Source organism: Pleurodeles waltl, chromosome 3_1, assembly GCF_031143425.1.
Source record: "Pleurodeles waltl isolate 20211129_DDA chromosome 3_1, aPleWal1.hap1.20221129, whole genome shotgun sequence".
Lineage (NCBI taxonomy): Eukaryota > Metazoa > Chordata > Amphibia > Caudata > Salamandridae > Pleurodeles > Pleurodeles waltl.
Genome location: NC_090440.1, coordinates 935,175,678 through 935,197,438, shown reverse-complemented (window position 1 = coordinate 935,197,438; position 21,761 = coordinate 935,175,678). Strand labels below are relative to the sequence as shown.

At 42.3% G+C, this 21,761-nt stretch overlaps 1 protein-coding gene across 3 annotated transcripts in view; it reads left to right on the top strand.

The window, feature by feature from the left end:
- Nucleotides 1-21,761, top strand: part of STK40 (serine/threonine kinase 40) — a 354,611-nt gene that overhangs the window by 86,927 nt on the left and 245,923 nt on the right. For all 3 annotated transcript variants that reach the window (XM_069223947.1, XM_069223948.1, XM_069223949.1), the window contains exons 3-4: nt 7,782-7,901; nt 16,802-16,887. In XM_069223947.1, the coding sequence (XP_069080048.1) occupies nt 7,782-7,901; nt 16,802-16,887 (206 nt within the window). The remainder of the gene's footprint in view (nt 1-7,781; nt 7,902-16,801; nt 16,888-21,761) is intronic.

Below are 21,761 nucleotides of genomic sequence, written 5' to 3'. Positions count from 1 at the left end.
GGAGTGCAGAATTATTAGGCAAATGAGTATTTTGACCACATCATCCTCTTTATGCATGTTGTCTTACTCCAAGCTGTATAGGCTCGAAAGCCTACTACCAATTAAGCATATTAGGTGATGTGCATCTCTGTAATGAGAAGGGGTGTGGTCTAATGACATCAACACCCTATATCAGGTGTGCATAATTATTAGGCCACTTCCTTTCCTTTGGCAAAATGGGTCAAAAGAAGGACTTGACAGGCTCAGAAAAGTCAAAAATAGTGAGATATCTTGCAGAGGGATGCAGCACTCTTAAAATTGCAAAGCTTCTGAAGCGTGATCATCGAACAATCAAGCGTTTCATTCAAAATAGTCAACAGGGTCGCAAGAAGCGTGTGGAAAAACCAAGGCGCAAAATAACTGCCCATGAACTGAGAAAAGTCAAGCGTGCAGCTGCCACAATGCCACTTGCCACCAGTTTGGCCATATTTCAGAGCTGCAACATCACTGGAGTGCCCAAAAGCACAAGGTGTGCAATACTCAGAGACATGGCCAAGGTAAGAAAGGCTGAAAGACGACCACCACTGAACAAGACACACAAGCTGAAACGTCAAGACTGGGCCAAGAAATATCTCAAGACTGATTTTTCTAAGGTTTTATGGACTGTTGAAATGAGAGTGAGTCTTGATGGGCCAGATCGATGGGCCCGAGGCTGGATTGGTAAAGGGCAGAGAGCTCCAGTGCGACTCAGACGCCAGCAAGGTGGAGGTGGAGTACTGGTTTGGGCTGGTATCATCAAAGATGAGCTTGTGGGGCCTTTTCGGGTTGAGGATGGAGTCATGCTCAACTCCCAGTCCTACTGCCAGTTCCTGGAAGACACCTTCTTCAAGCAGTGGTACAGGAAGAAGTCTGCATCCTTCAAGAAAAACATGATTTTCATGCAGGACAATGCTCCATCACACGCGTCCAAGTACTCCACAGCGTGGCTGGCAAGAAAGGGTATAAAAGAAGGAAATCTAATGACATGGCCTCCTTGTTCACCTGATCTGAACCCCATTGAGAACCTGTGGTCCATCATCAAATGTGAGATTTACAAGGAGGGAAAACAGTACACCTCTCTGAACAGTGTCTGGGAGGCTGTGGTTGCTGCTGCACGCAATGTTGATGGTGAACAGATCAAAACACTGACAGAAACCATGGATGGCAGGCTTTTGAGTGTCCTTGCAAAGAAAGGTGGCTATATTGGTCACTGATTTGTTTTTGTTTTGTTTTTGAATGTCAGAAATGTATATTTGTGAATGTTGAGATGTTATATTGGTTTCACTGGTAATAATAAATAATTGAACTGGGTATATATTTTTATTTGTTAAGTTGCCTAATAATTATGCACAGTGATAGTCACCTGCACACACAGATATCCCCCTAACATAGCTAAAACTAAAAACAAACTAAAAACTACTTCCAAAAATATTCAGCTTTGATATTAATGAGTTTTTTGGGTTCATTGAGAACATGGTTGTTGTTCAATAATAAAATTAATCCTCAAAAATACAACTTGCCTAATAATTCTGCACTCCCTGTACACTCCTATATTCCAGCTCTCTGTGGTAGAAATTTAGGTATACATATTCGAAGATTTGACTTGTGGATTTCCTAATTGTGATTTCCTGCGAATCTCATTTAGGAAATGGCAATTTCAAATATATGAAACTCTTCTGAGTTTCGTTTGCGATTCCTAGTGGGGAAATTGCAACCTACCTCATTATTATTTATTTGGTGGGTTGCAATTTGCAACCAATTATTAATCACAGCCATCCCAGGGATGGTGTCCTGCTGGGGTCAGCAGAACACCATGACTGTGATTGCTTTTAAATAAAGCAGTCTTTTCTTAAACGCAGCCTGTTTTACTTAAAGGAAAACTGGATGTGTTGAGAAAGAAAAAAGAAAATTTTGAACTTTCATTTTTTAGGAGTTGGCAGCGGTCCGTGGGACCACTGCATGCTCTTGAAAAATATTTGTTTCCTGTTCTCAAAGGAAAAGTGGTCTCTTGAGGACCCCTTCCCATTTGGGAATGAGTTACCACTTCCTTCAAAGAGTCTGTGAAATATAAATGATTTGCAGCCATAATTCTGCCGCAGAACATTCATACTTTCCATTCAGATTCGCTATTTAGAAAAGCTCCACTCTTCCCAATAAAATACAAATTTGGATTGTTTTTTTAAAATATTTGTTTGTGAATTAAATAAAATATTTTAGCATTTGTGTATTCATTTAATGAATGTCTGTTTCTCTATTTTTTGTGTATTGTTTTGGGGTTTAAAACTTAGAAAATGCTCAGGCCTGGGTCACCGGCTTCCAGTAATGGGTCCGGATTCCAATAGTGATTCAGTTGAGGTCCCTAGGTTCGTTTGGTGATCAAGTGGTAGTCCAGGTTAAGAACCACTGATGACGCATACTACCGTCCCCCAATGTGCTGCTTTAGGGGCTTGAAACTCAATAAATTAATTTATGATAAAACACGGTGACACCTTTTTCGCACTATCATCCTCAATGTGCTCAGTAGTTTAGGTTCCCAATTTCTTGAAAACAACATTTTTTAAGATGCTCGGTGTTTAAGATTGTGGTCTTGAGTTGAGGCAGGAGACAAGAAGTTTCTTATTGGATGTCGGTGTTCTAGTTGGCGCTGTTTTGTTCTTGAGGAAAGTCATATTTTTACTTGCAATAACTGTTTCTCCTTACATATGCCTTTTGCTGTATCCCTTCCCAGTTTGCACCACACTAATCCTATTGCTTATCCAGAGGGAAAACAGATTGTGTATTTCTGCTGTGTTGTAATCCACTTTTGTACAATCTACTGCAAAGTGTATAGAGGAATCAGGGTAAATTGTACAAGGTGGTGTTAATGTGCTTAATAATGAATGGTGTTGGGATTGTAAAAGTTGCAGAGATCTATATTGGAAATAAGACCAGGAAGTGTTTCTCAGGTTGTGCACCGAGGCTTTGGAGCATCATAGTAGCACAGATCGAGACCCTGCCTCCCACTTGACATGGGAAAAGCTCGTACATCATCATTTAGGAGCTCTAGCCCCTACCTGCCCTCGAGCCCTCCGTGTAAACCAATTCTAGCTTACCTGGTTTGTACCCTTTAAATCCCACCACATGGTGGGTACATACCATTTGACTTCCGCGTTACTACCTCGTAGAATTACTCCCGCAAGGCATCGTTATAGCAAGTAGTCTTGTTTTGTGTGAACGCTCAACAGTAGCTCTTAAAATCTGCCAAAATCTATTACCATCCATATATCTGTTTGCCCAGGTGTCATTTACCACGAATGCCTTCATAAATTGCAGTTTCACTCCCCGCTCCGAAGCTTGCAATGGGCGGGTGTACGCTCAGCAAAGGCCATAAATAAGTAAATGTGTCTTCTCGTGAACGTGCATTTTGACTGTGGTTTTAAAACCTACTGTTGGTCACAACGACCCTCGACCCTTCCCTCTCTGTATTTTTAATTGCTGTACTCAGTTTATTTATTCCTGAAGAGCCTTATTCTGTAGTTCTTCTCAGTAACGCTTAAGTAGCGACAATTGTGCCCCGCTTTTGTTGTATCACGAGCAGTTCTCTTTTTCGACCAGTGGTGCCTGAAGGCTGGGTAGAGAGGAGAACTGAGCCTTGTGTGCCCTGGATTGCATCGGATGCGCGGCTGATGCGAGTTTCCATCCTTCTTCCCCTTGTGCTGAATGAGCCCTCCCTTCCCAGCTGTGTCATTGGGCGCTTTGCATTGCATCACGCCAGATCCCGTTGTTGCTACTGTAGCGTGGTATCCCCGCTAGGGCTGATTACACAAAGCATCTCTCGAGTCCACGGTAATCCCTTCCGCATGGGTTTGTTGTCCACCGTATCACGTCAGAAGGGCGAAGAGGAACATCGGTGCATGTGCCTCAACTTTAATAGGTAAATTGATCTATATTTTAATTACCTTGAGCGGAAACGGCCTTTAAGGGGGGGGGGGAGGGGGGAAGGATTCTGGTCACGGAAACTCGTGCAGGAGCATCGACCTCACTCTTGGCTCCCATTATTTCAAGCCACTGTATTCATTAATTCACGGTCACACCAGTTATGAACTGTAGACTATGGATTACATAGTGTCCCTGAATAGTAGTATGGGAGTTCGCTGTCCAGCGGTTAGATTTCGTATGACCTCTCCTTATTTAACGGACAACCAAGCAAACCAGTAACGTGCTTGATGGTTCAGTTTTTTTTCGGTAAAAAAACGAACTGGACTCTAGAATTACATTTTTCCTTTCGAGCAGTAGATTACACTAGGCACAGTTTATAAACGTTGCGGATAATAATGCGCCACTTGTTTGTAAGAATGCAAAGTAGCACTTTGTGACATAAGAAGTAGCCAATCTTTACAGTTTGCTTTGGAAGCAAATGGAGGATCTTGACCTTGACGTAAATAGTGGTTGTGGAAGTCGGAGCTGTGCATTGTTTGCTATATGAAGAAGCTGAAGTAGTCGTCTACGGGCTGTAGCGACCTGTGTAGTGTACAACACGCAGATAACTAGTTTGAACCTCAGCAGAATGGTCCACTGAGCTTTTCACTCCTCTGAGGTCGATAGGGTGAGAACCATGGAATTGGAAGACACGCATACCTCTACAGGGAGTGCAGAATTATTAGGCAAATGAGTATTTTGACCACATCATCCTCTTTATGCATGTTGTCTTACTCCAAGCTGTATAGGCTCGAAAGCCTACTACCAATTAAGCATATTAGGTGATGTGCATCTCTGTAATGAGAAGGGGTGTGGTTTAATGACATCAACACCCTATATCAGGTGTGCATAATTATTAGGCAACTTCCTTTCCTTTGGCAAAATGGGTCAAAAGAAGGACTTGACAGGCTCAGAAAAGTCAAAAATAGTGAGATATCTTGCAGAGGGATGCAGCACTCTTAAAATTGCAAAGCTTCTGAAGCGTGATCGAACGATCAAGCGTTTCATTCAAAATAGTCAACAGGGTCGCAAGAAGCGTGTGGAAAAACCAAGGCGCAAAATAACTGCCCATGAACTGAGAAAAGTCAAGCGTGCAGCTGCCACGATGCCACTTGCCACCAGTTTGGCCATATTTCAGAGCTGCAACATCACTGGAGTGCCCAAAAGCACAAGGTGTGCAATACTCAGAGACATGGCCAAGGTAAGAAAGGCTGAAAGACGACCACCACTGAACAAGACACACAAGCTGAAACGTCAAGACTGGGCCAAGAAATATCTCAAGACTGATTTTTCTAAGGTTTTATGGACTGATGAAATGAGAGTGAGTCTTGATGGGCCAGATGGATGGGCCCGTGGCTGGATTGGTAAAGGGCAGAGAGCTCCAGTCCGACTCAGACGCCAGCAAGGTGGAGGTGGAGTACTGGTTTGGGCTGGTATCATCAAAGATGAGCTTGTGGGGCCTTTTCGGGTTGAGGATGGAGTCAAGCTCAACTCCCAGTCCTACTGCCAGTTCCTGGAAGACACCTTCTTCAAGCAGTGGTACAGGAAGAAGTCTGCATCCTTCAAGAAAAACATGATTCTCATGCAGGACAATGCTCCATCACACGCGTCCAAGTACTCCACAGCGTGGCTGTCAAGAAAGGGTATAAAAGAAGGAAATCTAATGACATGGCCTCCTTGTTCACCTGATCTGAACCCCATTGAGAACCTGTGGTCCATCATCAAATGTGAGATTTACAAGGAGGGAAAACAGTACACCTCTCTGAACAGTGTCTGGGAGGCTGTGGTTGCTGCTGCACGCAATGTTGATGGTGAACAAATCAAAACACTGACAGAATCCATGGATGGCAGGCTTTTGATTGTCCTTGCAAAGAAAGGTGGCTATATTGGTCACTGATTTGTTTTTGTTTTGTTTTTGAATGTCAGAAATGTATATTTGTGAATGTTGAGATGTTATATTGGTTTCACTGGTAATAATAAATAATTGACTTGGGTATATAGTTTTTTTTGTTAAGTTGCCTAATAATTATGCACAGTAATAGTCACCTGCACACACAGATATCCCCCTAACATAGCTAAAACTAAAAACAAACTAAAAACTACTTCCAAAAATATTCAGCTTTGATATTAATGAGTTTTTTGGGTTCATTGAGAACATGGTGGTTGTTCAATAATAAAATTAATCCTCAAAAATACAACTTGCCTAATAATTCTGCACTCCCTGTATAGCGGGAGACAGAAACAAGTGCTGCAATAAAATATTTTTCAACATTTACCATTCATAATGATATAGGAAACACCGTTGCAGTAAGATGAACCACATAAGTGCACTGTGCTTTGTGTGCATTGATTCTGTGCGGAGAATGCAGCATTCTCAGCCTGTGCTATCTTTCCTTGCATTGAAAGAGAGAGTGTGTGTTTCATGTGCAGATTCCGCCCCAACCCATAAACCTGCGGTGCAGGAAATGTCTCCATTGTGGGACGTATCCCCATCACGGAAAGTCCGTGGAACAGCATACGATGAGCACAGTCCACTTGCTGGGAAAGTCACACTTTGCGTTTATGGAAATACACCAGCTCTATTGTCAGTGAGTACCTCCTCTTCTTGGCCGTGACAGACGCGAGAAAGGCAGTCTCCATCTCACGATTTAAAAACAAGCAAGGTTCCTGTTGCCCATTAAAGCGCACCGATGGCAATTTGTAAGAAAATGCTAAATTGTGTGGCTCAAAATCGAAAGTTTCTTTCCTAGCCAGAAACTATCACTACTAACCTTCTTTTCCTCTGCTCTTTCCTCTGTATTTCTTTAATTGTACTTCTCGCATACTGGTATAGACATTTTTCATGATCTTGATTACTGACAGAGTTTGTGTGTGTGCGTTCTTTAGATTTGATGTATGATGGAACTGGAGGAGAGAGTGGTAGTGATTTGGCCAAGATATCTCAACACCTACACACCAACCCAAATCAAATGAAAAGGATAACACAGTTGGGCACCAACGTTAAATCATAAAGGCATTTATACTGAGATCTGCAATTTACTAACTTTTGATGTTTGCAATCGGACTGCTGTAGTGTGCACACAATACTTCTGTTCAGTGTCTATGCACTTTTAGTATTTTATGGTGTTAGAATGTGAGCCTTTTTGTAAGAGATGGACTTTATTCTCTGTGTGATGTTTGAACTGCAGGCGTTATGAGCATATTTTTAGCAATGAGTCCAACAGTTTTAAGGGTTATTACATGATATGCACCCTCAAATAATTTCTAGACAATTTTTTTAGAGATTTTGGTGACAAGGTTGAGGTTATTGGAATGATAAATGTAGCCTCTGATAATATCTTGGTGTGCATAGCTGTGACAGGCTGTAGTACGCGTCTCAGCATACTGCCTTGTACAAGCTAAAGAAATGTATGCATCCATTAGCAGTATGGCTTTGATCTTGCTAGGTGTTATGCCTCCCACTTGATTTTTCATAACCAGGCCAATTCTGCACTGTGTTGGAAACTGTTGGTGGCGTAACAGTTGAAACGTTCTACATTGTAATGGTGGCTTCCCAGTCACTTGAAAGATAGTGCAAAATAGGAGTCTGGAGCATTTGGCTGAGATGCTGTACCTCTGAGACTGATTAACATAAATGGTGGCCAAGCCGTTGTGAGGATCAGTGTGCCACCATTCAGAAGATAATCCTTGTTTGATCCATGTCTATTCGGATCACACACCTGAGCTTCAGAATTCCACTAAAACATCTATATATAAAGACAATTAACTCCCAGTTAAATGATTGCAGCGCTCTGTTTTCTTTGCAGGTCTGAGAATGAAGCGGAGAGCATCGGAGAGGGGAGCCGGTGAAACGTCTGCCACTGCAAAGGCACTCTCCACAGGAATTTCTGGAAGCAATGCCAAGAGAGCTGGGCCCTTCATCCTAGGTGAGAAGCTCAACGTTCTTTTATAGCTATAGGGAACAGTAAAGGATAGTGTGTTGCAGACTAGCGGAGAGGTAAACTTAGTAGATCATTTCATGACATATTTAAGTTGAAAAGTTAAACTTTGGAGGTTATTGTTGGCTGCATCGAGTCCAGGACTTACCATCCACCAGCCCTTTTTGGTGGTATTGAGACTAGCATCCTTATGTTTCAATGACCCTTCCTAACATGCTTATTTCATGGCAGTAATGAACCTTGGTCATGAGGCTTGTGATTTTCAAGTGCATTGGAGCAGACCGCAACAATAAAACTGTGGGTTTCCTTTCATCTGTGTCGGTTTGGCTAGATAAACCCATCAGTTTGCTTCATTAGCTTCGCATTTAATTACTGTTTGTTTTGGGCAGTGAAGTCGGGCTGGTCCAGATAGATTTTAGTTCTGTTTTGGGTCGATGTTTTTTATAATGAAGAGTGTGAGGCAGAGATAAGTGCTGGGGTTTCATCTGTTGGGTATGAGTTAATTGGGGCACAAGTGGATGTTTTCTTTACTGGGCTGGATCGTCTAGAGGGTACGGTGGGTAGTTTGATTATTATTTTTATCACTTTGTGGTAGATGTTTGGTAAGAAATTATTGGTGAAAGTAAGCCTTCTGAGTCTTGACTTGTATCCAGGATAGAAGATGGCATTGGCACCACAGGGAAGATGGAATATAAGTGGAATGCTGTGCTACTGGTGCTGCAGCAGAATGCCCTTCAGTGCAGATCTGGTCTGTGGCACCCTTTTCACCCCTCTGAAGAAGTTGGAAAGATGGGTGTGAGCACACAGGGCCACTTGGAGATTCAGCATCATCTGTATGGAGGTGTGAAAAGGCAGTTGCAGATTATGCAAGATGACAGGTGTGGTGTCTGTTGATGAACAACCATGGAATTTGATTGACCGAGATTCTGACCTGTTTGCTGTGGTGCCTGCAGTATGTGTTTGTATTGTAGACTTGAACTCTGGCAGTGCACGTTCGTGTGAGCGTGCACCAACAGCATGATCCTAATGAAGCAAGGCACAGCAGCAACATATAAGCAGGCTCTGGTGCTGCCAGGTGTGATAATGGAACTGCTAACCAAAAAGTATTACTGTTAATATTTTTTCCAGTGAGTAGTGTTTCCCTAATTTACCCCCTAATAACTTGGTTAATCAAGGTTTAAGTCTTTTGTGATCTTACAGTCTGTTGTAAAATGACCCTTTTTTGGATGGTCACCCTGGTTTTGGTTTTTCCTTTTCTTGGGTGGGAAGAAGTGGAGGGAGTGGAAGGGGTGTGTTACCTGGTGATTATTTTGGACACCTGGGACACAGCTGTGTGGTGCCCAGTGTAATTCCTCTGACTCTTAAAACATGTTGAAATTGGCAAAAATAACTGATTGGCACACTTAACTTTCCTATTAGGTCATAGTATATGTTGCAGAAGTACCACACACGGCATGGATATTAAATGGCACTTTTAGACTGCTGCACCTATTTTGCCATCCATTACAGTAGCAGTGAAAACTTGGCTTCAGGCTGTGTAGTCTAACAGCAGCAGCTCGATCCCTGCTGAACAGTCCAGTCAAAATCACCATTTTGACAAGTAGGAAAACATATTTTAAATATTTAATAAGCCACCCACAAGGGAGGGTGCATATATTTAAAAGTGGAACATGTTCGACATTAGATTTGTCATTCTCCTGCGGTGACAAGCTCCAAAACATCGTCACTTGTCAGACGGTGACTGGCACATAGGAAAAGTCTATGTATAGATAAATCTTTTTAATCTTTAATTTTGACAACTACAGACTCCAGTCAATTTATTTTATTCAGTCTAGTGGTGAAGTCAGATTTTTTTAATCAAATATATTACAAATGTAACTTTTAGTAAGTTTCCTGAAGCTGCTGGAGGCTAATTTCCATTAACTTTCCAGCAACTACTCAACATGTACTTGGCCTGAATTAGGTGCGAAAACTACTCCCAGAGCAGAGACAGTGGCCTGGGATTGGAGAGGTTTTTATTTCCTCTGACAAGAAGACCAGTTGGTGTGGGCCCAGAAACTTAATTAACTTCAAATGGACCTGCCCAGTCCCAAGCATATATTAGGTGACACTTAGAAAGGCCTCAGGTTTTGCTTTGTCCCCACTAGTCAAGATAGCACCAAACCCAATGGAAGGAAAGCTTCCCCCATATTTGGTTTTGAGTGATCACGGAGTTGGTCATTACACTTGCTACAGCTCTGGATGGGTGCATAAGCTCTACTCAAGGAAGGAAGGGTTTTCCAATCTTGTTTTTTTTATTTTTATTTATTTATTTATTTTTAAAGTGAGGGGTACTGTGAGGTTGTTTGCAGTAGGACAAACAGGAACTACTGAGAAATTGTGTTGGGTGGCCCGGGTACTTTTACCTCATTGAGTAGTGAGTGCCCAGGAGTCATGCCCACCCACAAGCTGGAGCCAATCATAAATGTGGTACCCCAATGCACAGATCACATACTGGATGATCAGAAGAGCACTGAACCTGATGTCTATGACCTGAGTGGAGCCCTGAAGGACTGGACCTGCTTCTTCTTGTACCGAGGACAAAGAAGTGGACTCCAAGGTGCAGTTGGCTGACCTCCTGACCTCCTGTGTGGCCACATCTGAAAGTACCAACTGACCAGTGACAACTGGACCTGAGATAGACTTTGCGGTTTTCCTTTGCCTGACATCCTTCAGCCCAAAATCACACCTCTGTGTACTGCTTCCATAGACTATCATTGGTGCTTTGTTCTGTTTTTTTTAGTGCTATTTACACTTAAATCCTTTAAATCATATCCTCAGTTCCCCTTATTGGATAGTTGACATCTTGCTCATAATTATTTCTTCCCATTTCAAAATTAGTAGTGCTGTTTTATTGTTTTCGTGTGACTTTTTCTACTGTGCATGCATTGCTTAAATGCTTTACTCCATTGCCTTTGATTTACGCCCGACTGCTTTGTGTCACATTACCAGAGCACAGGTTTATTTTATTCAATTTTGAGGCATTTGTGTGACATCTAGCATGTGGTGGTCTCATCCTTTGAGATGGCCATTTATCCAATTCAAATAATCCACTTTCCTCTGTAATCCTTTCTGAATAGTACTAAAAATGAAATCACAGATCAGATTTCAGATCACATAATGCACTAGTTAGTGATACCAGTGGAGAGGTAGGAGATGCCAGTAGAGAGGCAGGAAGGATCCTCCCAAAACATGTTGGACTCTGGAAAGAGAGATGGCTCCAAAGCAGATAAAATAATAATACTGAAATACTGACCAACGACATTTTAGCTGTGCGCTGTATTGTGGGTGTGCAGCAACAGGTGTTAACCATATCAAGTTAAAAAATGGAAATGAAAACAAACAATAGACTGGTAAATATGTAGAGTGGATAATTTTAAGCAGTATGCTTCCCAATTAAAATGAGAGAACCTTTTAAATTAATAAGTTGAGTCTTTCTTATTGAGGTTTATCAAATCGATCGCAAAATGTGTGCTAAGTCGGACTCATAAATCATACTCCGTTGATGCAGGAGCTATCTCAGTGGCCATAGACATGATTTCTTATTGGAGAATCAATCAATCAATCAATAATTTAAGTGTGCTACTCACCCGGTAGGGTCTCAGGGTGCTGGGGGTAGGGTTGAGGGGGGGGGCTGGAGGGGGAGACAGAATAACTGGCACACTGAGTGGGCCCTTTGTCCACCTTTTAAAACAAGGGTTGCAGTTACTTTATTGTATTTGGCGCATAACCTTGCTTGTTTAGTTCTAGAACTCAGCAGGGAATCCATCTTCCCTACAGGCCCTGTAGGGGACAGGTTTGAAATGGCATCAGTTATCTGTTCTTTCGTTATTTCTCCTTCTAGTAGCAGTCTGCCTTTCTCTGACAAAGTGCAAAGGCGCACACGCTACAAAAATTACTTGTTCTGTGGATTCTCACACACTTCTGAGCTGTATAGGGTAGTTAAGAGTTGGGCAGAGGCTTCGGTTATTCCACTTGGTGGGTGACTACGAGGTCTCTCTGATCTCTTATGGCCGGTATTGCTAGGTAGGCCTCTCACTAACAAAGCTGTTTTGCTACCAATTATCCAGATTTTCCCCCTACTCATAGTGAAACCTTTTTAGGTGTAAGAGCATATTCTGCTTGTGGGGTAAAGTGACAGTCCAGATCCAACTTTGCTTTTTCAAGTTGTTTCATGATTTGTGGCATAGGATGTTGATTGTACTGCCGTGTTAGTGTGGGTATATCTTACCTCTGGCTGCTGTACTTTGCCTTGGCTGTCTTTTTTCCTTTTAGGCAGAGTCCTTCATCAATTCCCCTTGAATGGTGGCCTTGTGTGCTCCCCAAGGAGCTTGGGTTGATAAGACCAAGGCCTTGTTTTCGTCTCAATATTGGCACAGATAGGCTGAGAGCGTCTCATTACTATAGGCATTTTGTGATAGGACATATTTAATTGCCAACATTTAACTGTGGGCGCGACATGGCCTAATTACAGTGGCAGTATTCCTGGGCCATGGTCTGATATTCTGCCTTCCACTTTTATACAGTCCTTCATCATATTGTGTATGGGGGTGGGCAAAGAACGTAGTCTATCCCTGAACATGTTCCATGCGCATGAAAAAAAGTGTATCCCATATCTCTTGGGTGTGTTAGGCACCACAAATCAGTCATGTTATTCTCCTTAATTATCTCCATCAGTATTACTCTGTCCTTGGCATTGGCGTTTTCAGATGGGCAGTACCTGTCCGCATAGTCTAAAGTAAGGTTCCAGTCCCCTACTATCACTTCTTTTGTGTCTGAATACAGTAAGAAGTCTGGTAAGTGATAATAAGAAGTCAGTCCTGTTATGATTGTGTGCATGAGGGGATCCCACCACTAGTGTCATGTCTACTGTTTTTGTCTTGGCAAAGACATTTCTACTCATCTGGTCTATCCACAATTTTCGAACTGTACATTGTAGTTTCTTCCTGAGAATGGCTACTCCACATTTCTTAGGGGATGTCAATGTACCCGGTGATGGGGGTGTCACCTACCTGCCTGTTTAATAACTGCTGATTACTCTACCAACTAATCTGTATTTATTTTTTCTGATTCTACTTGTGATAAGCGTGTCTCTTGAAGTAGAGCTATATCAGAAGATTTGGTGGCAATGTACGTATGGGTCATCATCTTTTTGTTATAGTGCGTTAATCCATTCACATTCAACAACAGTATACAGAGATTCTTAAGATACTATTGCACTGCCATTTCTCTGACCATGTTCTGTTTACAATCTGGACAAAATGGGAGGTTCGGTGTCATAGGTTGGCAACTAGAGCAGAGGACAGATTAATTGTTACCTGTTAAGTGTGTGTTACTTCTAGGATCTGGGGTGGTGTGTGTCTTGTCCTGGAGTACAGTCTGGTGTGTATCCAAGAAAAAGGTGGCTTTGGTAAGGGTTGGGGTTGTACCTAGTCAGTTAGTTTGGCACCTTACACCTTCAACCTTATCTTTGGAGCTATGCTTGGATTCTCCCAGAGCTCGACCCTCCTCAATGCATACATGATCCCTCTAGTCAGCATCATAACTCCTGTGCCGATGGTGGGCAACTCATTCCATACTTCACGGACAAGACGCCTGCTACCAGATCAAGTTCAGTTCCTGCATGACTGGAATCGTTCAACGGATGAAGACCAACTGTTTGCAGCTGAACACTGACAAGAACGAAAGAATAATGGCCAACAGATCGACACCCACCCCACCACCCAACAAACCAGGGATTGTTACTGACTGCAAACACTACATGACAATCCAAATGTACTCATTCGCCACCTCATCCTTCCATGTGCAGAAGATGCTGAGGAAACTTTTTAAATGATTCCCAAAACTGTCATACATAGTCTTGTCACAAGCAAGCTGGACTACAGGAGCACCCTCTATGCTAGGAGGAACAAAAAACTCATCAGAAGGCTGCAGACCACTCAGCACTTGGGGGCCAGAATCATTCTCAACCTTGGATACCCCCACTCACATTACACAACACCTGAAGGAGCTCCACTGGCTCCCCATTCACAAACGAGCTGTTTATCACAGGCAGCATTGTGACAGGTTCCAGTAGACCGTATTGGATTTTTAGCTTTTGGAGCACTGTGGTCGTAATTCCATAAACGTTTTCCTCCAAATCATTGTCTCATGGGAGACATTTTCTCCCATATAGATTTTAGCATCATTCTAGTTAAAGGGTCCATGGTGCTGCTTCTCTGGTGACCTACGTTGACTGGCCTTTTGTAGAAGGCATGTGATAATCTGCTGGGGTGATGTCCATTTCTGTTCTTGTGTAGGCAAATTCAGTGCATTTTTGGGAACTCTTTTATGGAGGAGTAAATGTTAGCCCTGTAATCTCTGGGAGGAAAGTAGCCAGGAAACCTTCCATGTCATCAGTCTCAAAACCCTCTGGTTCTCCCATGAATTGTACGTTCTCTGATTCCAGTCTTCTACCTCCACAAGCTTTCTTCGTATTTTCCATAGCTTACCGCCCAGGTATGTACCTCTTTCAGGTGCAAGGAGTTATTTAGTCGTAATCTCGTTGTGGTCTTGGACTGAGTCCAATGCAGTTTTAATACAGGTGAATTACCTCATTATGATTTCAAACTTGATGTTGGATGTGTCATTCTGGCTCGATTTCTGCCTTCCAGCCACTACTTCTATGAAAAAAATTAGAGCGTCACTCTGCCTCGTGGCATCCATGGTGGAAGGAAGGGAGAGTGGAAAATGGAGAAGATGTCAGAACTATCCCACACACCGGCCCTTCCCTGTGGGGTATGCCTGCTATTTTTTATGAGTGGGCTATTACTTAGTTCTGCTCACCTTCAGGCAGGATTAAAGGTGACTGATGAAATGCTTCCAGGCATTCATTGGCCCCAATGCAAACCTACACTGGCCAGGATGACTATAAGGTGACAGTGTAAGTCGTGGGGCATCGGTTCCTCAGATAAATGTCTCCACTTGTGTTGCCATTCAGCGCTCTGGAGTGGGCATCAGTTCTTTAGCTATTGAGCAAGGCTTCTAGGAGCCTTTTAGTGCACCTCAGAGTAAGTGGTTAGTTAACAGGGTCGCGCAGAGAAGTAAAGGCTATTCTTTGGAGTCACTCATGTGGAAAGGTATTCTCCCGTTTGGCCCAGTGTTATCCATTAGGTTTTGCTAATCGAGTTACTCTCTGTGTCTTTCTGCCTTACAGATGGTTGTGTTGCCAGATGGTGGGGCACTGGCACTCTTTTTCTTCAATTCTGGGGCTCAGTGCTATGCTGTCCTAAGACAGCGCAACGTCTCCCCTCCCCTGCAGCTTCACGCCTCTCTTTCTCAGATCACAGCAGTACAATACCTGCTGATCTCTTGTGTTATGGAGTGGTATGTCCCATTGCACTGCACTCCCAGCAGCGGTGCAGTCCAGCTCACAGGCTTTCTCGAAGGCATAGACTTGCTCTTCCTCTCAAGCACTGCCTAGAGTTGGACCCATTGGGTGCTCCCAGTCCATACGTCATTACACCCGGTGGCTCCCTCGGTGCACTCTGCACCGTAGGAGCCCACTGTGTTAGTTCCCTGCAGCATTCAGCAGTCCCGCCACCGATAGTTTGAGTGCCCCAGGGACGGGATAATTGAAGTTGGTGCTAGTGCCTTTGCGGGAGCCGGCAATCTTGGAAGTGGCCAAGCCTCATCCGCTAAACTTGTCTTTTAAAAATACAAAAACTCTTGCAGTGATTTTCCATGAGGGAAATAAAAGCAAGGCTTTTAGACGATCCATACCCCCAAACGAGCAAACCAAGCAGCCCCTAAAAGAGATGAAAATGCTAACATCTATTTCTCGCCAAGGAAAAAGAGAAAATTGATTTCTTCACACAAAGGAAAGCTGGAGATGCTGTTAAGAGACAGAAAACATGTAGCGCTTGCCATTTGACTGAATGCTCATCGGCTTTAAGCACTCTCCATACGGGTTATTATCTTAAAGGGTTAGACTTGGGTTGTGTTGTCAAACATGAGCGACTTGAGATTCCTTTCCCTAACGTGGTGCTCTTTCTGAAAGGAGTAACAATACATTTGTCGTAGTTGCATTTACCAGACATTCCACATTGGGAAAATACATCTTCATATGTAAAAGCTTCTCCAAAAGCGCAAGAAACATTGTCTCCTACTAAAATATCTACTAAAAGACACAAACAAAAAATGGTGTAAACAAGAGGTTACACTGGATTTTGGCCAGGGAAGCGTTCTGCAAGAAGCTAAAAATGTTAGCTTTCCCAAGTGGTAAATTTAGACAGTGACCAGGTGAAACTGGCTTGCGCTTTCTTCTTGTATGTTGTAATTGTTGGACACAGAACGGGAATGTGGTTAATATCTCTACTTCAGGGTAAATATTGGGAAACAAGAACGGTGGTTAGTGTGGGTTTCGTTCTCTATGATATAGAAATAGTGCATCTTAATATGACAACTTCTCCAAACGCACAAGAAACCTTGTCACGTACTAAAATATTTAGTAAATATGTGGCGATTGATTGAGACAAAAAAAAAACGAAAATAGTGCATGCATTATGTATAAGGAAACTTTAAAACCCTTTACGAATTTTGTGAGAGGGATGAGTCTTTCTAATCTTTTTATACTAATCTCACGTAAAGTTAATTTGCTGGTAATGTTACAATATGGGTTTGCCACTTATGTACTCACACGCTTTTTCGAGTTTGAGAAGTGACTTGGCAAGGGCGTGTTGTACTCGACTGAAAATGGGAACTTGTACTGGATTCATGTAAACAGCGTGACCGCCGAATATTTACACAACACTACGTTAGTCATGGCTTATTTCGCAGGAAAATGACTTCATTCTGTTCTGTGCTTCTAGGTCCCCGGTTGGGTAACTCTCCTGTGCCAAGTATTGTTCAGTGTTTGGCAAGGAAGGATGGGACGGATGACTTCTATCAGCTGAAGGTGAGCCATGCAAAGGGTGGAGCCCTCTTGAGGGAGGTTACTGCCTTAAAATGATCATGTTCTGTTGCTTACTGAATGGGGTACCTTAAACTGCATCAAACCAGTTTTTTGTCCATTCAGCAGAGATCCGAGCTACTCGATCAGTGTTTCATTTTTTTTTAGCCTAAACTAACAAATACAATATGAAGAAATAGTTTTTATGTAATGAGCAGAAAGTACATTTGTCCACTCAGAGACATTGGACTGGTGGGATGTTAATGCCTCAGCCCTGCCATACACACCTGTTGGAGACCCTGGCTTGTCTGGTACTTTCCTTAAGGGCGAGACTGCTCCTCCAGTACACGCAGCCTAAAGCAATGGAAAGACTCTCTGTGGCCTACCTGCCGCATTCTGTAACCAGACGGATGAGTCACAGCAAGATTTGCTGTTTAGTTTATGCATGGAATTTGATGATTAGAGAACAAGAGTAACATTCCAGTTAGCCCTCTTCCTCTACATTGCAATGTCCCGCTTATGCACGTCATTTATAATTTGTGTAGGTATCAACTTGCTAGGTGCCGCTAAGAAGCACAAGTTCAAAACGAAAGGGAGAGAGGGATTGGAAAATGACTTGTTGCGTCATGCTAATGGCAGACTGCTTGTGTGTTATACGTGTGCTAAAAATAACAATAACAGCAGTGTTGTGTATCATAGGTTTAAGGACTAGATTCTGCCCGAATAAAGTTGGTTTTACATTTTTTTCTAAATTTGTAGGTATCTGTTACCTTTTGGGAACAGTGATGCAGATGTTACATAGTAGCATTCTTGTGCAGGAAAAGGAGCGTTTCCATACTTGTCGTTTTGTTTTTTTTTTTAATTTTTTTTTTACCCTGCAAGTTTTACTTAAACGTTTTGTTTATGTACCTACATGTGGCCACTTAGAGGTCAATACTTAATCTGACAGTTTTATTTTTTCAGTTTTTTTAAAGCTGTTGGTGACCTGATAAGCCTATACACATTTCCATTACAATAGTCTATATTTAACATTAGAGAGGCTCAAAGAAGAGACAAGGTTTCTTGAGTCTGTAGAAAAGAAGTTTGTTTCTGGCACTAAGTTGGTGGTCATTTCAGCAGGTTACTTGTTTTATTTTTTATATATTTAGTTTTTGGAAGGAGCCTGTTTATTATTGAAAATATATATGTTCCAGAATTTTAACGATGTCAGATGTATTACCGAAAACAGGTTCCAGTTTTATGATCTGGTTTTGAATGATGATTATGCAAGTTACATAACCTTTTTTTGGTTCTTATTCGTGCCAGATATAGGATGAATCCCTAATTGAATGTCCTAGGGACCATCAAATATGAACTTTTCAGTACTAGTAATGTCTCTTCACCATACTGTTGGAAAGCGGGACTAAAATGAACATTGTGGGACATTTCTATAAATGTTATTAGTGTGCTAGTCCAACTAGTAAGGTCTTTTTGCATTTTTCAGAAAACCATTTCACTGTCAATATTGGTCAGTATTCCCGGACCATTTTTTTGTTATGGGGTATTTGTTAAGCACACTATCGCCAGTGAGAGTATTCTGGCGCTAAGCAGGTGTGTGCCAGGCACTGCCTATAATAGGGCTAGGCTTTCAACCTTATTACTTTATCCACTGCATTGAAGGACGCATTTGTATGTCTAAACTGATGTTTCCACACAATAGTAATTGCTATCTAAGGTTAGGGAATGCAAATTTAATATTAGAAGATTCAGGCAAGACCCTGATTTATATTACATCAAACACGTGTCTGTTTTAGTTACATTGGCTTCTGCTGAGTGACTACTTGCTTAGTTGTCTTTCCTGCAAATAGGAGGCATGGAAATGTGATAGTAACTACTCAGTTTGATTGATTTTTGGCTATTTTAGCAAGTGAACACAGAGCCTGTTTCAAAGTAGCTGGCTTTTATCTTTGTCGAAAAGAGGTTGGAAATTGTAGGTTGAAAATGCCAAAATGTCAGTGTATAGTGTGGCTGTACATCCATTTCATGGGGATTTTAATGGCCGATAAAGACCCGAAACACATGGCCCTGAATTTATCCTTTTTTTAGTATTAATTTCTTTATTGGCTTTTCCATTTTCAGACAGTGCTACTAGGGAAATCCTGAAACTGATGGCATCAGAAACTGCAGCCACACACGTCATATCATATAGTAAACGTGCCATTTAGTTATCACCAAAAAGAAGTATTACAAATAAATCCACGTTATATCTAATCTAAGCATAACCACTTAGTTTCCCATTGTCACTGTAAATTGATTTAAATCGTGAGTTTCACTTGAGCTCTCAGCATTCTTCCCAGCTTCATATGTTTGTGTTTGTTGAGCCGCCCTCTGGTCTCATACATGAAGATTTCTAATATTTTGCTTCTATCATGCCTTTTCTCAAACAAGTCAAGGTAGGAGATGTCTGTTTCCTCCAGCTGTGGGCAATGTCCTGTTTACCCAAGGTGATGCCCAGTCTTAACAGAGATTTTTCAGCTTTTGTAAATCCCTCATCAAGTATGTATGAGTGGGAGGGTGGGGGGAGGAATAATTTGAAGACTTCCTGCTGGCCTATTTTGGTTTCCCAGTCTTCACATAGCTTCAGAAGTGTATCTGGAGAGTTTATTACTTGTGTTCTATATAAGTTGGATATTTTCCCCGTATTTGGTAGTTGGGACATTGTCAGTTTTGCTTTGAGTGGGGTAAATTTCGCGTGGGCTCTCATTATCCTAAATGAGACTACTGGATTTCTGGGCAGCAGGGTCGTTCCTTGTGTGGGGGACTTAGTCTTACCCACTTAGAAGGACCTTTGTTACCTTCAATCCGGTTTTGCTCCGGCTAACTAGCAGTGCCTCATCTCTCCCAAAGGGAAGGGATGATTGGGCAGCCGAGCGCATGACATCTTTGGAACGTCTCAGGGAAATCGTGGTCACTCAGATCCAAACCAACTCTCTCATTTACAGTATGATCTCATATACAAATGACAAAGGCAGTTTAAGTTTTATATGTTGTTTTAATAAAACAACTGTATTTTAGATATTAAGGCGTGAGCCGCAATAACCAGAACCATACAACACAGTAGGATTGAAATAGTCACGAGGAGAGTGAAACATAAGAATAACGCTATCATGGTGTTAATAAATTCTACTCTCTCTCAGTTAGTTATATTTCGAGCACAGCATGTTAAGCGTCTAACTTGCCTTTTAGATTCCCTGGGAAGCCATAATCCCTCATACCTGAGCACTGGCCTGTGTTCTGTTTCAGTATCTGCAACGAGGCATCAGCGTCTAGTTGTGGTTCCCTGGTCGGAATCTCCCTCTTACGTGTATTGGGACAAGAAAGTTTTTTTTTACTAACATGTCAGTGTGATCACAAAATGTCCCTACGCAAGAATGCCAAAGACTAAACTCCTACCACGTCTATCGGCAATGTACCAGACTGTATCCTTGACTAAAGCACAGAGTGAACAAGAATGTGTTATTGGGGACTCCAGTGCTGAAGTAGGCTAAACAGTGTGATATTAAAAGTAAAACAAGACCGTAGAACTGGTTATTTGAAAAATAACAGTACGAAGCCGAATAAAAAAGCATTTAGAGCAAAGTGCACAGAGGCTCTAAGCTGCGAGCAAAGGAATAAAATACATCCAGGGCAAAGTGCACGAAAGCCAAAAGCCTAAAGCTAACGCACAAAGGATACATGAAACTAACCACACTACACCCTCCCCTTGTCGGTAGCAAGTGGTTCTAATCAAAAACGAGAAACAATAATATGCCCCAGATACAAAAATATACAAAATGCATTTCAACAAGTCCAGAGGACACCAAAGCATAAAAGTATGTTTAAATTCGTAAGCATGTGACGGGAAAGCCAAATCATTATAATGTCAATTACAAAAAAATCCAATTCTTAAACGGAAGCCACGGTTAGCAGGAGATCCTCCACTTCGACAGATGTCAACACTGGAAAATCCACGCCAAAAACTATCATGGAGCAAGTGTGTTCCAAAGCCCCAGAACCATCCAGGGCTGCACCCCGTGCAGGGCCTCTGAATGAGACAATACCATCTTCCTCCAGGAAGGGAATTTCATAAACTGCCTCACGAAGCAAACACAACCGCAGTGCACAAGTCTGGGAATGAGCCCTAATCGGGAACATCAACAGATCAGTATCAACCACTGGGGGGCGCTGCAGTGAGACAGAGAGCCAGTGCATGTTCAAATGAGCACCAAAGGCACCGAAACACGGGCTGCACACAATCCAAAACTGGTCGGAATGACAGAGACCAGTCACACTCCAAATGTCCCAGGAGTGTTGCTCCAAAATGCTGCATCATGCGTTCACGACACAGCTGCGCTGACCGTAGCGTCAATATGGGATCTTGTTGCGGTGGGACAGCCATTGCGGAAAAACAACAGCAACAGCAAAACACCAGCCAACAAAGCCAAAGTAATCGGAAATCCTCCAAAAATGCTTCCGAAAATAGAATGAATAGCCGATGGTATCAAACCAAATATGGAAGAGAAGGAATGAACAAAACCAACACCAACAGCTTTGAAAAAATGTGCAATTCCAGCAGTGCTGGACACATTAAATATACGTCCCACGAGTTCACCAAAGTGGCTCGGAAAGTTAGTATTTAACAGGGACTGTATTTCTGCTGATGACCTCCCCACCTGAAGTGCGTAGGTCTTGCGTGCAGATATAAGGGCCACATGCTTTTGAAACAATAGAGCCTTTAGTCGACTCAACTTGTCGAAATTCACCTTGGAAGTAGCAATGTGAGACCAGATGTCCGCTACCTCCCTAAATTGAGTGGGGGGAAACAACACATTCCCGCAGCACGTAACGGCCTTGGTGACAAC